Here is a 14648-nt window from a genome sequence, read left to right as displayed (position 1 = left end):
GGGATATGGAGGAGGCTCACCCTGCCTGCTCTGACGAGGTCGTTCACCTTCTTGTGGCACTGGGTGCCTGTCCGTGGTGTCAGGGCCGCAGCGGTGACGGCCTCTGCCACTTCCCTCCACAGACGCCGGCTGTGGCGTGGGGCAACTCTGCGGCCGTGCCCGGGATACAGGGCGTCCCTCCTCTGCTCCACCGCGTCCAGGAGCGCCTCCACATCCCGTGACTCGAACCTCGGGGCTGAGCGGCGGCCAGCCATCCAGTCGGGTGTTCCGGTCGGGTGTTCCAGTCGGGTGTTGCGGTCGGGTGTTCCGGTCGGGTGTTCCGGTCGGGTGGGGGGGATCGGCGCGGCCTTATGAGCCGTCACGCCGTGCAGCGCGTATGACGCTGCACGGCGTGAACCACGTGCGCAAGCGCGGATCCCGTTACGTCGCTGCTAGCCCATTTCGGGCCGGAGACTTTCGACCCATTTTTCCGACGTGACGCAAGTCGGATTTGCGCCGTTTTTTGCGCCGATCGGTGGACTTTCCGCCGATAACGGAGAATTTTGCCCCTGGTTTCCTCGCTGTCAAACGTCATGGGCGAGATTCTCCATCTCACCGAAACCGTTTTCTGGTGCCCCCCCCCCCCCCCCCCCCCCCCCCCCCCGCCCCCGCCCCCCGGCAGCGGGATGTTCCCGCCCTGGCAGCCGGCCAATGGGGTTTCCCATTGTGGGCACCCCCCGCTGTCGGGAAATTCGAGGGCGAGTTCGCTGCCGGCGAAGTGGAGGGTCCCGCTGACGGAGAATCCAGCCCCATGTGTTCTACGTTATGTTATCATCCAGAAGATAAGCATTTGTGCCAAGCAATCACTTTATCTGCTTTGGTCCAGATATGGACGATGCAAGCTTGTGGCTTGTGAGGTGAGAGTGACTGCTCTTGACATCAAGGCAGCATTTGACCGAGAATGGCATCAAGGAGCCCGAGTGAAACTGGGGTCAATGGGAATCAGGGGGGAAACTCTCCGCTGGTTGGAGTCATACCTGACACAAAGGAAGATGGCTGTGGTGGTTGGAGGTCAATCATCTCAGCTCCAGGACATCACTGCAGGAGTTCCTCAGGGCAGTGTCCTCGGCCCAACCATCTTCAGCTGTTTCATCAATGACCTCCCTTCCATCATAAGGTCAGAAGTGGGGATGTTTGCGGAAGACTGCACAATGTTCAGCACCATTCATGTCTCCTCAGATAATGAAGCAGTCCATATCCAAATGCAGCAAGACCTGGACAATATCCAGGCTTGGGCTGACAAGTGGCAAGTTACATTCACGCCACACAAGTGTCAGACAATGACCATCTCCTACAAGAGAGGATCTAACCATCGCCCCCTTAACATTCAATGACATTGCCATCGCTGAATCCCCCACAACCAACATCCTGGGGTTACCACTGATCAGAAACTGAACTGGACTCAGCCACATTAATACTGTGGCTACCAGAGCAAGTCAAAGGCTGGGAATCCTGTGGCGAGGAACTCACCTTCTGACACCCCCAAAGCCTGTCCACCATCTACAGGGCACAGGTCAGGATTGTGATGGAATACTCTCCACTTGCCTGGATGAGCGCAGCTCCAACAACACTCAAGAAGCTCAACACCATCCAAGATAAAGCAGCCCCACTTGATTGCTCCTCCTTCCACAAACATTCAAACCCTCCACCACCGTTGAACAATAGCAGCCGTGTGTACTCTCTACAAGAAGTACTGCAGTAACTCACCAACGTTCCTTCGACAACACCTTCTAAACCCACGACCGCTACCATCGAGAAGGACAAGAGCAGCAGATAGCTGGGAAACCCCACTGCCTGGAGGTTCCTCTCCAAGTCACTCACCCCCACCTGACTGGGAAATATACCACTGTTCCCTTCACTGTCGCTGGGGCAAAAATCCTGGAACTCCTTTGCTAACAGCACTGTGGGTGTACCTACACCTCAGGGACCGCAACGGATCAAGAAGGCACCCCCTTCTGAAGGGCAACTAGGGATGGACAATAAATGGTTGTCTAACCAGTGATGCCCACATCGCGGTGTCCACAAAAAAGTGACAATGTAATGCAAATAATGAGAAAAAGTTATAATGACAGGAAAAAAATCAAGGAAATGTAATCATTTGGAATTTGTTCAACTGGTTATGTTTTTAAAAACTATTTAAACATTGAAGCTGTTGAATGGCAGGCACCGTTTGACTAGGTTAATGGAACTAGTGCTTTTGATATATTTTTTAATAAATTTAGAGTTTATTTTTTTCCAATTAAGAGGTAATTTAGCGTGGCCAATCCACTGACACTGCACATCTTTGGGTTGTGGGGCGAAACCCACGCAGACACGGGGAGAATGTGCAAACTCCACACGGACAGTGACCCAGAGCCCGGGATCGAACCTGGGACCTCGGGTGCCGTGAGACAGCAGTGCTAACCACTGTACCACCGTGCTGCCCTGCTTTTGATATTTTGGTGATGAGTCCAGCGACTTCCTGCTGACCGCAGCGAGAACTGCGATTGGGCGGAGAATAGCGTGCAAGTGAAAAATCACAATTTTCACTCCCGCCAACTCCAAAGCCATGCTCCGTTTGCGCCCCGCATCAGCGGGCCAATGCAGAACTGTAATTTGCATGGATTTCAATCTCATCAGTGGGTTGGACACGAGGGTGTAAATTGCCGCAAGTGTTTACAAGCAGCGAATGGACACAGGGACTGGACACGAGGACTGGACACGGGGACTGGACACAGGGTCTGGACACGGGGACATGGCACGGGGACTGGACACGGGGACTGGGCACGGGGGCTGGGCACGGGGACTGGACACGGGGACTGGGCACGGGGACTGGACACGGGGACTGGACATGGGGACTGGACACGGGGACTGGACACGGGGATTGAGCACGGGGACTGGGCACGGGGACGGGGCACGGGGACTGGACACGGGGGCTGGGCACGGGGACTGGGCACGGGGACTGGACACGGGGACTGGACACGGGGACTGGACACGGGGACTGGACACGGGGATTGAGCACGGGGATGGGGCACGGGGACGGGGCACGGGGACGGGGCGCGGGGACTGTCTGTTTTGCAGCCTCCAGTGTCCAGGCCCCACAGTCTGACTGGGAGGCTCGGCAGTCACACCCGCCTGTGACACGGCACGTGTACCCACGGGAATCCACTTGGGGGTATTCTAGTTTAATAACAGTTCCATAATATAAAAAGGCAATGTCGAGCAAACAGCAACACATTGTAATTACCCTCAAATCACCGGAAAGCCTCAATAAACAAGCAACAGGAAATAAAACCAGCATCCAACACGGGCGGCCCCCCACACCCCTCCCCCATCACCCCCACCCCTCTCCACCCCACCCCCCCCCACCCCCCCCTCCCCCAACCCCTCCCCCTCATCACCCCCCCTCCCCCTCTCCCCCCCACACCCCTCCACACCCCTCCACCCCCCTCCCCCCACCCCCCCACCCCCTCCCCATCACCCCCACCCCTCTCCCCCCCACATCCCTCCACCCCCCCACACCCCTCCCCCCACACCCCTCCACCCCCCACACCCCTCCCCCCACACCCCTCCACCCCCCCACACACCTCCCCCCACACCCCTCCCCCCACACCCCCTCCCCCCACACACCCCTCCCCCCCCACACCCCTCCACACCCAACACCCCTCCCCCCCCCACCCCCCTCCACCCCCCACACCCCTCCCCCACACCCCTCCCCCCCACACCCCTCCACCCCCCACACCCCTCCCCCACACCCCTCCACCCCCACACCCCTCCCCCCCCACACCCCTCCCCCCACACCCCTCCACACACCACACCCCTCCCCCCACCCCCCTCCCACCCCCCCACCCCCCTCCCTCCCCACACCCCTCCCCCCCCCACATCCCTCCACCCCCCACCCCCCCCACACCCCTCCCCCCACCCCCCACCTAACACAAAATGCCAGCAGTAGTCCATAAAGACATCCTGCCACAAACCTTGAGATGCACAGTCGAACCGGTCACTGCCCCTCCACTCCGACAGTACCGGCATCTGGTCTCCCGACACCACCCAGCTCTCGGAGCTGGCCACAGGAACACAGGGGGCATTAACAAGTGACACAGTTCCAGAATCTGTCAATAAACAGTCAAAAGTCAACAAACAAATAATCCAACAAAGATACCAGCAAACTTCAAGAGCAATCCCTCCTCCATCTTCAGCCTGGTTGTAAGCCAGCCACAATCTTCCCCTTGCCTCACTCCAGATCATAGAAGCAGAAGGGCAGCTGCAAGCAGAAACACAGCCCCAGGCATTTCAGTAACAAGAAGGCCTTCCGCCTCTCCCCCTCTGGCAGCTTCCAGTAGCAGAACCGCAAAACAGGAGCAGTCAGTACCTGAAAGCTACAGTAACTCAAAGCATTGTGAGAAAACACCTCTCCCCCTTCTTCATACCAGTAGTAAGCTTGTTTTTACCTCATAGATAGGTTATTGATTAATAAAGGGATCAGAGGGGAGGTGCTGGTGTCGTGTTATTGTCACTGGACAAGTAAACCGGAGACCAGGGTAATGCTCTGGGGACCCAGGTTCGAATCCCACCACTGCAGACGGTGAAATTTGAGTTCAATAAAAATCTGGAATTAATAGACTAATGATGACTATGAAACCATTTTGATTGTCAATAAAACCCATCTGGTTCATTAATGTCCTTTAGGGAAGGAAATCTACCATCCTTACCCGGTGTGGCCTACACGCAACCCCAGACACACAGCAATGTGATTGACTCTTAAATGCCCTCAGGGATGGTCAATAAATGCTGGCACAGTCAGCGATGCCCACCTCCCAGTCTTAAACAACATAACGGGCACAAAGCGAAGCCGAGCAGTATCTCCGGCAGCAGCGCACCCCTCCCCGATGAACTCAATGCATTCTACGCTCGGTTCGAGCAGGGAACCATCAATCCGCTGTTGACTGCCCCAGCAGCCTCAGACAACCATACCCACCGTCACAGCTTCTGAAGTCAGATCGGCCTTCCTGAAAGTTAACCCACGGGAGGCGACGGGTCCGGACGGTGTGCCTGGCCGTGCACTCAGATCCTGCGCGGACCAACTGGCGGATGTGTTCACGGACATCTTCAACCTCTCCCTACTCCATTCCGAGGTCCCCACCTGCTTCAAGAAGACCACCATCATACCGGTGCCAAAGAAGAACCAGGCAACGTGCCTCTACGACTACCATCCGGTGGCCCTGACATCGATCATTATGAAGTGTTCAAGAGGTTGGTCATGAGGCGCATCAACTCCATACTCCCAGAACGCCACGATCCACTGCAATTCGCATACCGCCACAATCGGTCCACAGCAGACACCATCTTCCTAGCCCTACACTCATGCCTGGAGCATCTCGACAACAAGGACTCCTACATCAGACTCCTATTTATTGACTACAGCTCCGCTTTCGACACCATAATCCCAGCCAAGTTCATATCAAAGCTCCAAAACCTAGGACTTGGCTCCTCCCTCTGTAACTGGATCCTCAACTTCCTGACCCACAGACCACAATCAGTAAGAATCAACACAACACCTCCTCCACGATAGTCCTCAATATTGGGGCCCCGCAAGGCTGCGCACTCAGCCACTGACTATACTCTATGCACACACGACTATGTGGCAACATTTGGCTCCAAATCCATCTACAAGTTTGTTGATGACACGACCGTAGCGGGCCAGATCTCAAACAACAATATGTCAGAGTACAGGAGGGAGATAGAGAACGTAGTGGAGTGGTGTAACAAGAACAACCTCTCCCTCAATGTCAGCAAAACTAAAGGGCTGGTCATTGACTTCATGAAGCGAAATATCGTATACACGTCTGTCTGCATCAACGGGGCCGAGGTGGAAATGGTTAACAGCTTCAAATTCCTAGGGGTGCACATCTCCAGCAATCTGTCCTGGTCCACCCACGTTGACGCTACCACAAGAAAGCACAACAGCGCCCATACTTCCTCAGGAAACTAAGGAAATTCGGCATTTTCACATTGACTCCGACCAACGTTTACAGGTGCACCACAGAAAGCATCCTATCTGGCTGCATCACAGCCTGGTATGGCAACTGCTCGGCCCAGGACCGCAAAAAACTTCAGAGAGTCGTGAACACAGCCCAGTCCATCACATGAACCTGCCTCTCCTCCATTGGCTCTGTCTACACCTCCCGCTGCCTGGGGAAAGCGGGCAGTATAATCAAAGATCCCTCAAACCCGGCTTACTCACTCTTCCAACTTCTTCCGTCCGGCAGGAGATACAGAAGTCCGAGAACACGCACGAATAGACTCAAAAACAGCTTCTTCCCCGCTGTCACCAGACTTCTAAATGACCCTCTTATGGACATGTGGGTGAAATTAATGTCGTTATTGCGAAAAATACTTAGTAAATCCCCATCCATCGCCATTCCATCTTTCTCTCTCATATCATAACTACCACATTCTTTTCCTCCCTCTCAAAGCATCCTATTACCACCCGAACACACCCCTTCTTCCTATGCTACCATATCCCCCATTCCTTCCCAACCCCATTTGCCATTCTACACCTCATATGCCATCTTAGCCCGTCCTCCGATACCATCCCCTGCCTTCTATGCCAACTCCCTCCCTCCTTCACATCTCTCCATCTCCATGCATTTTCTGCTGTCCACCTCCCCACCATGCTACATTCACCCCCTGCTATCTTCCCAACTTCCTCCCTCCCTGCCATCCCCTTTGCCACCCTTCCTCCTCCCTCACACCCAAACTCCAACCCCATCCCAGCCACACCTGTGCCGACATCCCAGACGGGATTCTCCGATTGTCGACGCCGAAATTGCATTTGGCGATTGGCCGGAGAATCCGTTTTTACGCTGAAATTGCGGCGGCGCTGTTTTTCGGATGCTCCGCCCCCTCAAAAATAGCTTATTCTGCAAGTACACCGCACACCATTGTGACGGCCTCAGGACGTGGGGCCCTCCCATGATGCTCCGCCCTGATGGGCCGACTTCCCGACGGAGTGGGGCGCGTGTACTCAGTTTTCTGGGACCTGGTGAGGGGCTGCGGATGTGTACAGTCAGGGGAGGGGGGGGGTTCCGCTGGCAGGATGCTCCGCCGGGGGCTGGCGGATCAGGTGGGGGGGGGGGGGGGGTCTGGGGGTGGCGAGGGTGGTTACAGGGGGGGCACTATCTGGCAGGCCGGGTCTGCGCATGGCTGACGCCATGTTGTACGGCACAGCTGTCACTGTGTGCTTGTGTGGCCACAGACGTGGCCATTCTCCGTCCGTATCTGCAGGTAAAGCCGGGGGCTGCTAGCCCCCCACTGGGTGGAGCATCAGTGTGGGAGTACCGCCAACTTTTTGCTTGTACGTTGGGATGCTTCCTCCGGACATAGCCACAAAATCGGAAAATCCGGCCCCCCGTTTCTCCCATTCTGCAGCCCTTCCCACCCTTCCTTTGCTATCCCATCTGAATTAAATAGATTTAATTGATTTACGATAATATTTCCTTGCAAATTACTTTTTGATAAGTTATTCTACAGATCAATTTTTTAAGTGTTCTGCATTCTTTATCAGAGGGACCACCAGACGGAAATCCAGTGACTGAGCAGATTCCCAGCTCCAGGATGGGGAAAGGGCTTCTCTTGACTGGTCAGTATCGGATATTTGGTGTTGGATTATTTTCATTTCAGACTATCTGAAGTGGTAAATACGGCCACATCACCAGACGATTGTTTTCATCAGAAGGTCACTGGTTTCTCACCTTCTGTCTGTTCATGTGGCTGTTGTTTGCACAGTGCCCTGGGATTGTTTACATCCACAGTAACAGGCAGACAATGGAACAGTTTAACATCTGACCCAGAATGTGGCACCACTGTCTGTGCGGGCAGCATCCCTGTGATTGCCCAGTATGTGCTGACACTGGCTGGGTTTCCGCAATGCCAGCACCCACTCAGGAAATGATCCTTTTACACCGAGACTGGCTAGATTTTCACAAACTGATAACCTGCGTAATGAGTTCACACCTTGGAGCTGATTTACCTGAAAGTAAAATCATCATCGAAGACATAGAAACTAGATTATACAATATAGCAATTGACTTCGAGATTAGAATGTACCTCTTCACCAATAATCAAATTAAATTATAAATTTAAATGAGCTTGCAGTATATTATTTTAACTCTAACATTCTAGAGGTATTTAATACATTTTTTATCAAGGTGATATAAAATAATAATGTGTATTTATTTGTATTTCAGTGAGCTTGGTCTTCTTACAGCATCTAATACTGGGTAAGTCATTGTACATTCATAATGCAAGTTTCTATAAAGATGCATTTCATTCATCCAGGGAATGGTAATGCAATGGGTATTTTACTGCAGTGTTAATCCACTCAAACCTGGGTTCAAACCTCACCATGGTATTTTGAGAATTTGGATTTGGTTTAAACACAGTAGTTAATGAAAATTGTGCAACAGATACAGCAGCTGAATCGCTAGCGCTCGATTTGTACAATCGCCGAAAGTTAAAATCACCCTCTTGGTTTTCCTAAGCAGCAGCATTGAAACAGCCGAGCCCAGAACTCACTGAGAGTCTTGGATGGAGGTTATTTTCTGATGGCTGGAGTCTTGAGCTGCTTTTCTCGACGGAACTCAGCCGAAGTTAATAATAATAATCTTTATTAGTGTCACAAGTAGGCTTACATTAACACTGCAATGAAGTTACTATGAAAATCCCCTAGTCGCCACATTCCGGCACCTGTTCGGGTACACAGAGGGAGAATTCAGAATGTCCAATTCACCTAACAAGCACGTCTTTCAGGACTTGTGGGAGGAAACCGGAGCACCCGGAGGAAACCCACGCAGGCACGGGGAGAACATGCAGACTCCACACAGGCAGTCACCAAGCCGGTAATCGTACCCGGGTCCCTGGCGCTGTGAAGCAACAGTGCTAACCACTGTGCTACCGTGCCGCCCATATTCAATGCAAAAAATCACGGAATTGTAACCCCACATTTCGATCAGGGCAGCTATAGTTTTCGAGATCATTTGCATGTATTTACAAAAACAATGTGCTCCAATCCAATTCCATGCACAATACTGGCCATGTCCCATGGTACTTCCTCCCCCTCCTCATGCAGATGCTCGTCTGATGAAGTAACCGCCATTGAGACTTTGCCCTGCTACACTCAGGTTTTCACGGAGGGTCTGAACATTTTTGTTTTGGACACTGATAGTGATATTTTGGAATCTTTTGAATATACTTTTCAATTTACCGAGGAATTGACTATTTTCCCCCCAAATCATAAGGAATTGGCCCCGTATCTTTACTATCAGTCATATTTGGGGGTTTCAGATCCAGCCACTCCTGGATGGTGAATTCCCATTGTGTCATTTTGTGATAAACCTATTTTCAGCTCTACTGATGGAAATGCAACAATTTCTTCACACAGTGTCCTCCACCTACAAATTGGTTTGCTATTACACGAACTGGGCTCAGTACCGACCAGAAGGCGGTAAATTCTTCCCAGAAAATGTGGACCCCTGCCTGTGCACCCACCTGATTTACGCCTTTGGCAGCTTGGCGAACAATGAAGTCACCACCTATGAATGGAATGATGAACCGATGTACAAGAGATTCAATGATCTAAAAAACAGGTCAGCCACATCATTCGCTTGGAGTTGCATCACTTACAGACCTTTGGCATATTTTACAATTTAGCTTTTTCTCACGCGTGTTAATTTGAAGATGCTGTGAGCATGAGAACTGGTGTAACTGTGTGGAGAAAACAAATGTTCGTGTAGCACACGCCTCTCTCTCCCTACAATATTGACAATCATTATTTGTATTCTTTATCTTCACAGAAATAATAATTTGAAAACACTTTTAGCTATTGGAGGTTGGAACTTTGGTACCAGCAGGTAATATCTGCAATATTTTCAATTCTCAAATCATAACTAAAATTCTCAAAGTTTCTTGCGGGCGCACAGCTGATAACTGGCAACGTTCGCATTGCTGTGATTAAGCAGCAAGATGAAATTGGCAATTTCCAATTCTGAAATAGATTGTGGCAACAGGCACTAAGCTTCAATAATTCCAGGGGGTGGTGGTGGCTTGATGGTATTGTCACTGGACGAGCAATCCAGAGTCCCAGGGTAATGCTCTGGGCTCCGGGGTTCGAATCCCACCATGCCAGTTGGGGAAATTTGAACTGAATAACAATCTGGATTAAAAGTCTAATGACGTGCAGCACGGTGGCGCAGTGGTTAGCACTGCAGTCTCACGGCGCCGAGGTCCCAGGTTCGATTCTGGGTCACTGTCCGTGTGGAGTTTGCACATTCTCCCCGTGTTTGCGTGGGTTTCGCCCCCACAACCCAAAGATGTGCAGGGTAGGTGGATTGGCCATGCTAAATTGCCCCTTAATTGGAAAAAATGAATTGGATACACTAAATGTTTTTAAAAGTCTAATGATGACCATGAAACCATTGTCGATTGTTGTAAAAACCCATCTGGTTCACTAATGTCCTTTAGGGAAGGAAATCTGCCGTCCTTACCTGGTCTGACCTAGGTGATTCAAGACCGACAGCAATGTGATTGACTCTTAACTCAAGGGCAATTAGGGATGGACAATAAATGCTGGCACAGCCTGCAATTACCACATGTACAACTTTCTTTCTAAATTCTCCAGTAGATGTGGCTACCGGCTGATTGAAGCCTCAAATTCTTCTGGCCATAATTAGTGTGGTTCAATTTAGAAAAGGTGAGGTATGTGCCCAAACATCCCATCCCCCGCCATTTGTCTGTAGTCAGTTGTTACAAAGTCACTACCAGAGATTTGCATGCATTTTTAAAGCAGGTGAATTATTTACCCAGAAAGGTTGTCATTACAGCAGGTCCTCACTTAACATTGTCCCGTTTAAGGTATGTCATGTGAGAGTACCTTTAAGAAATGGGTGTTTATAAATGGGTGTGTATATAAATATTTGTAGTGGGAGTACCTTTAAGAAATGGGTGTTTATTACTGCAATGATGTCAGAGAGCGGATGGAGCTGGGCTGTCTATCAGTGTTTTACTTTCGTTTTAGGCTGTTTGCTGCAGGGTGTGTTTTAATTTCGTTTTCAGAGCTGGATAGCTGCAGTCACAGCCAGAAGGGATATTAGTCTCTCTCTCTGTAATCTAAACACTGTAAATCGATCCTGGTGATTTAAAACTAATAACAGTAGTGACTTTAACCTGATGTGCTTCTGGTAAAAGGTGTTTTAAGTCTTATGGATGTTAAAAAGAAAGCTTAAAGGATTACTTAGTGTTGTATTCTTTGGGGGTTGTATTTGAATTGATGGTTGCTAAGATGTTCACTGTATGTTTTAAAAAGGTTAACTTGAGTTCATAGAATAAACATTGTTTTGCTTAAAAAAATACTTTTCCATTTCTGCTGTAGCACACCTGTAGAGTGGGCCGTGTGCTCCCCATACCACAATCTATTAAAAGGTGTGGGTCAGATTAACTCCATGATTACACTTTGGGGTTTTCTAAAACCTGGCCCATAACAGTTGTTTCGATTCAACATCATTAATAAAATAATGTCAGCTTAGCATTGATAGTTTCACTTCAACATAGCTCTGATCAAGAGTCACCCAGACTCAAAATATTAGCTCCGTTCTCTCTCCACAGATGCTGTCAGACCAGCTGAGACTTTCCACATTATCTATGTTTGGTTCAGATGCCAACATCCGCAGTAACTTCCTTTTATCACTTTAACATTGCTTGCCACATCTCTGTGGCCTGGCTGTTCACATGAGGCTTCCCGCAGCACCTTACGCTCTCAATGTCAGTCCTGTTTCCTCACGCTGCAGCCTCGCCTCCTGCTCAGGTCTTATCTCCTGCCCTCACCTCCCAACCTCTGTTCTTACTTCAGTCTCCAGGACCTGCTGTTGTCGCTCCTCTCCTGGCCCCGCTCCTGGTCCACTGCTGAACTCACATTGAAGTCCTGGGCGCTCACTGCTGGCAGGCATTGGTCAGTGCAGGTAGTCAGGACTTCAGCTGCTAACTGCACTGACTAGCTCCTCCAACTCATGGAACCTGGTCAGTCTCAACGTACTGTCCTGTAGGTGAGTGCACCGTCATTGTTTCAAGAACATGACATTGTACAGTGGTGTATATTGTATTTCTTTCATACCTTGTGGTGTATTTCATTTTGAACGTTAATACAGCCAGAAATGTACGGTGTTGCACGTGTACAGTATAGTATTTCAATTTGGACATTGTCGAGAGAAATTTCTGAAGGGATTTAACTCTGGCTTTGACATTGATCACTATGGGAACCCATAGTTCACTTAAAGTCATTTCATTTAAAGTTGTGCTTTCCAGGAAGGCAACCATAACTTTAAATGAGGATTTGCTGTACTTCACACACACACCATAGGCGATTGTAAAAGAATGAATTTATATGAATACTAAAACCAAACTGTCATAACTTTGCCAAGGGAAGTCTACTTGCCACCTACACCAAATCCTTTTCTGAAGGAGTGCCAGGGTTTACAACACTCTGCTCCAAGGGAGACCAGCCTGGGTTTGCGTGGCGGGGTTTTAGCTCCCGCTGTACATTTCCTATTGGACAAAGTTATCACCTGCTTAATAGGGAATTCGTATTCCACAAAGTCCACACGAAGATCTACTGATGATCCCCTGTGTCCGCGATCACCATGACACCCCTGCCCCTTCACGTGTGTTTCTCCCTCAGTATTCCTGCAGCGATGGAGTCTATTCGATCGCTTTGCAATCGGTCTGAGGTCCATTGAGGGTGGGGCTGGATCTCGAGGTGTGAATCAAATTGGAGACCTTCCCTCCCGGGGGGAACGTCGAGGAGTCACTGAGGGAGATTCCTCCTTGGGGTCTGCTTCAGTCGGATACCAACTTCCTCTGCTTCCATCTCTGAATCCGTGTGCTGGTTATCAGGGGAGAGGACACAGGGTTTGTTTCGGGCTGCCGCCCGCTACAAGTGACAGCACCTCCACGGCCATCAGTGAGGCTTGTTCGAGGGCGGACTCCCTACCTCTGAGGTGGTCCAGATGTTTCCTCATGACTTTACCCTGGACCCGCCCCTCGAAGGACACCTGTTTTCTCCATTATGACTCCAGTGACCCATCTGGGGCCATCTCCAAAGTTCCTCACGTGGACCAGGTCGCCTGTCTTGAATATTCTTTCGGATATCGCAGAGTCAGAATCTATTCTCAGATTCTCTTGTTGGGAATCCAGCCTCCCACCAGGTTTGGGGACAGTAGGCCTGATCTCGAACAAAGCGGCCGTACCATTAACCATTGGAGCAATTCTTGTTGTGTGAGGAGCGGTCTTATAATAAAATAAAAACCAGGCCAGTTGGGTCTGTAATAATGCAGCATGTTGTTTTTTGTTGCCAGTTTTAGAAGTCTGCACTGCCTGTGCTGCCAGCCCAGTTGACGACTGGCGACAAGGTTTTGTTTTGATGTGTCTGATGGCATTGGATTACATGAAGCTTTGGAACTTACCATTGATGAAGGCAGTGCCATTGTTAGAAACCAGGACTTCCGGCATTCCATGTGTGCAAAATCTCTGTCATAGTTTCTGGATTGTAGCGTGGGAAGTAGTGGAGCCCACGCAGTGTATCTCCAACCATTTGGAGTGTGCGTCGACCAGGATCAAAAACATGGAACCCATAAAAGACCCGGCAAAGTCCGCAAAGTCTGCACCCTACCTGGCCACTCCCATTGATGTAGGGAGGCTGAAGGAGGGAATTTTTGATTCTCCTGACATGAGCCATGAGCCAAGTCCCACACCCAGCCTGAAAATCTCTGGCCAGTTCAGCTTAATCTGCTGATGCCAATCTCTCCCTGTTGGGCTTGGTCCTTGGCCCCACACAGCGATGAGTGGAAGCTGGGCCGATTGTTGTTTGTAGATTACCAGGACCATTATGATGCCCTCAATCCAAAAAGGTCCTCCCGTGTAGGTGGCTAGTCTGGTCCTAGTGTCTTCTAAACTCAAGGACCGGATACCAGTTTGGATGTGATCATATGTCTGACAGAGCCTGTAGCTCCCTTGTCCATCTCCATTTTCAATTCAGACTATTTACCAGCAGTTCCGCCATTTTGGGGCGAGCATGGTTGTGACGATACGGTTTAGTTGCATTGTCCCAGTTTCTGGAAGTGGGTACCTGGATGGTATGGGCCTGTGCTGACCGTGGCTTCTTTCCTGAGTCGCCCATGTATTTCCTATTCCTATAGCTGTGCCATGGCTTTGCCTTGTGCCAGTGTTCACAATAGTGCATCGTCTGACATTTGCAACTTTCCGAAGTGGGTCCCCGACCATCAGTAGGACTGTCATAATATTTCCGAAACATCTGGGGGGGGCAAGCTAAGTTAGGATTTTGTAATGGATTATTTAAACAGACACCTTCAGTTGAGGAATGGTTACTTTTACATGAGGCCCCTCCCCCTAAATGGGGGACATTGTGCCTGATGCCCCTTCTGGCCCCTGAGCTCACATTTCTGCATTTCCCTGTGATAAAGCTATTTTAATGGCTTTTTTGAATTATCACATTGTTTATTCCGCATGCCAATCTATCTCGAAACACTTCATTCAGGGAGGTCCGAATTCACAACGCTCTG

General features: G+C 50.3%; 2 protein-coding genes across 2 annotated transcripts in view; both read left to right on the top strand.

Moving 5' to 3' along the window:
* Window positions 1–14648, top strand: part of LOC140393643 (uncharacterized) — a 411041-nt gene that overhangs the window by 1157 nt on the left and 395236 nt on the right. The window lies entirely within an intron of this gene.
* LOC140393642 (acidic mammalian chitinase-like) overlaps window positions 7601–14648 on the top strand; it is a 32278-nt gene continuing 25230 nt past the window's right edge. The window contains exons 1-4 of the mRNA XM_072479918.1: window positions 7601–7660; window positions 8268–8300; window positions 9461–9665; window positions 9873–9929. Of these exons, the coding sequence (XP_072336019.1) occupies window positions 7636–7660; window positions 8268–8300; window positions 9461–9665; window positions 9873–9929 (320 nt within the window). The 5' untranslated portion in view covers window positions 7601–7635. The remainder of the gene's footprint in view (window positions 7661–8267; window positions 8301–9460; window positions 9666–9872; window positions 9930–14648) is intronic.

The sequence above is a fragment of the Scyliorhinus torazame genome, chromosome 17 (genome assembly GCF_047496885.1).
Source record: "Scyliorhinus torazame isolate Kashiwa2021f chromosome 17, sScyTor2.1, whole genome shotgun sequence".
In the NCBI taxonomy this organism is placed as follows: Eukaryota; Metazoa; Chordata; class Chondrichthyes; order Carcharhiniformes; family Scyliorhinidae; genus Scyliorhinus; species Scyliorhinus torazame.
The sequence above is the reverse complement of the archived record's forward strand: the minus strand, read 5'-3'. Positions and strand labels throughout refer to the sequence as shown.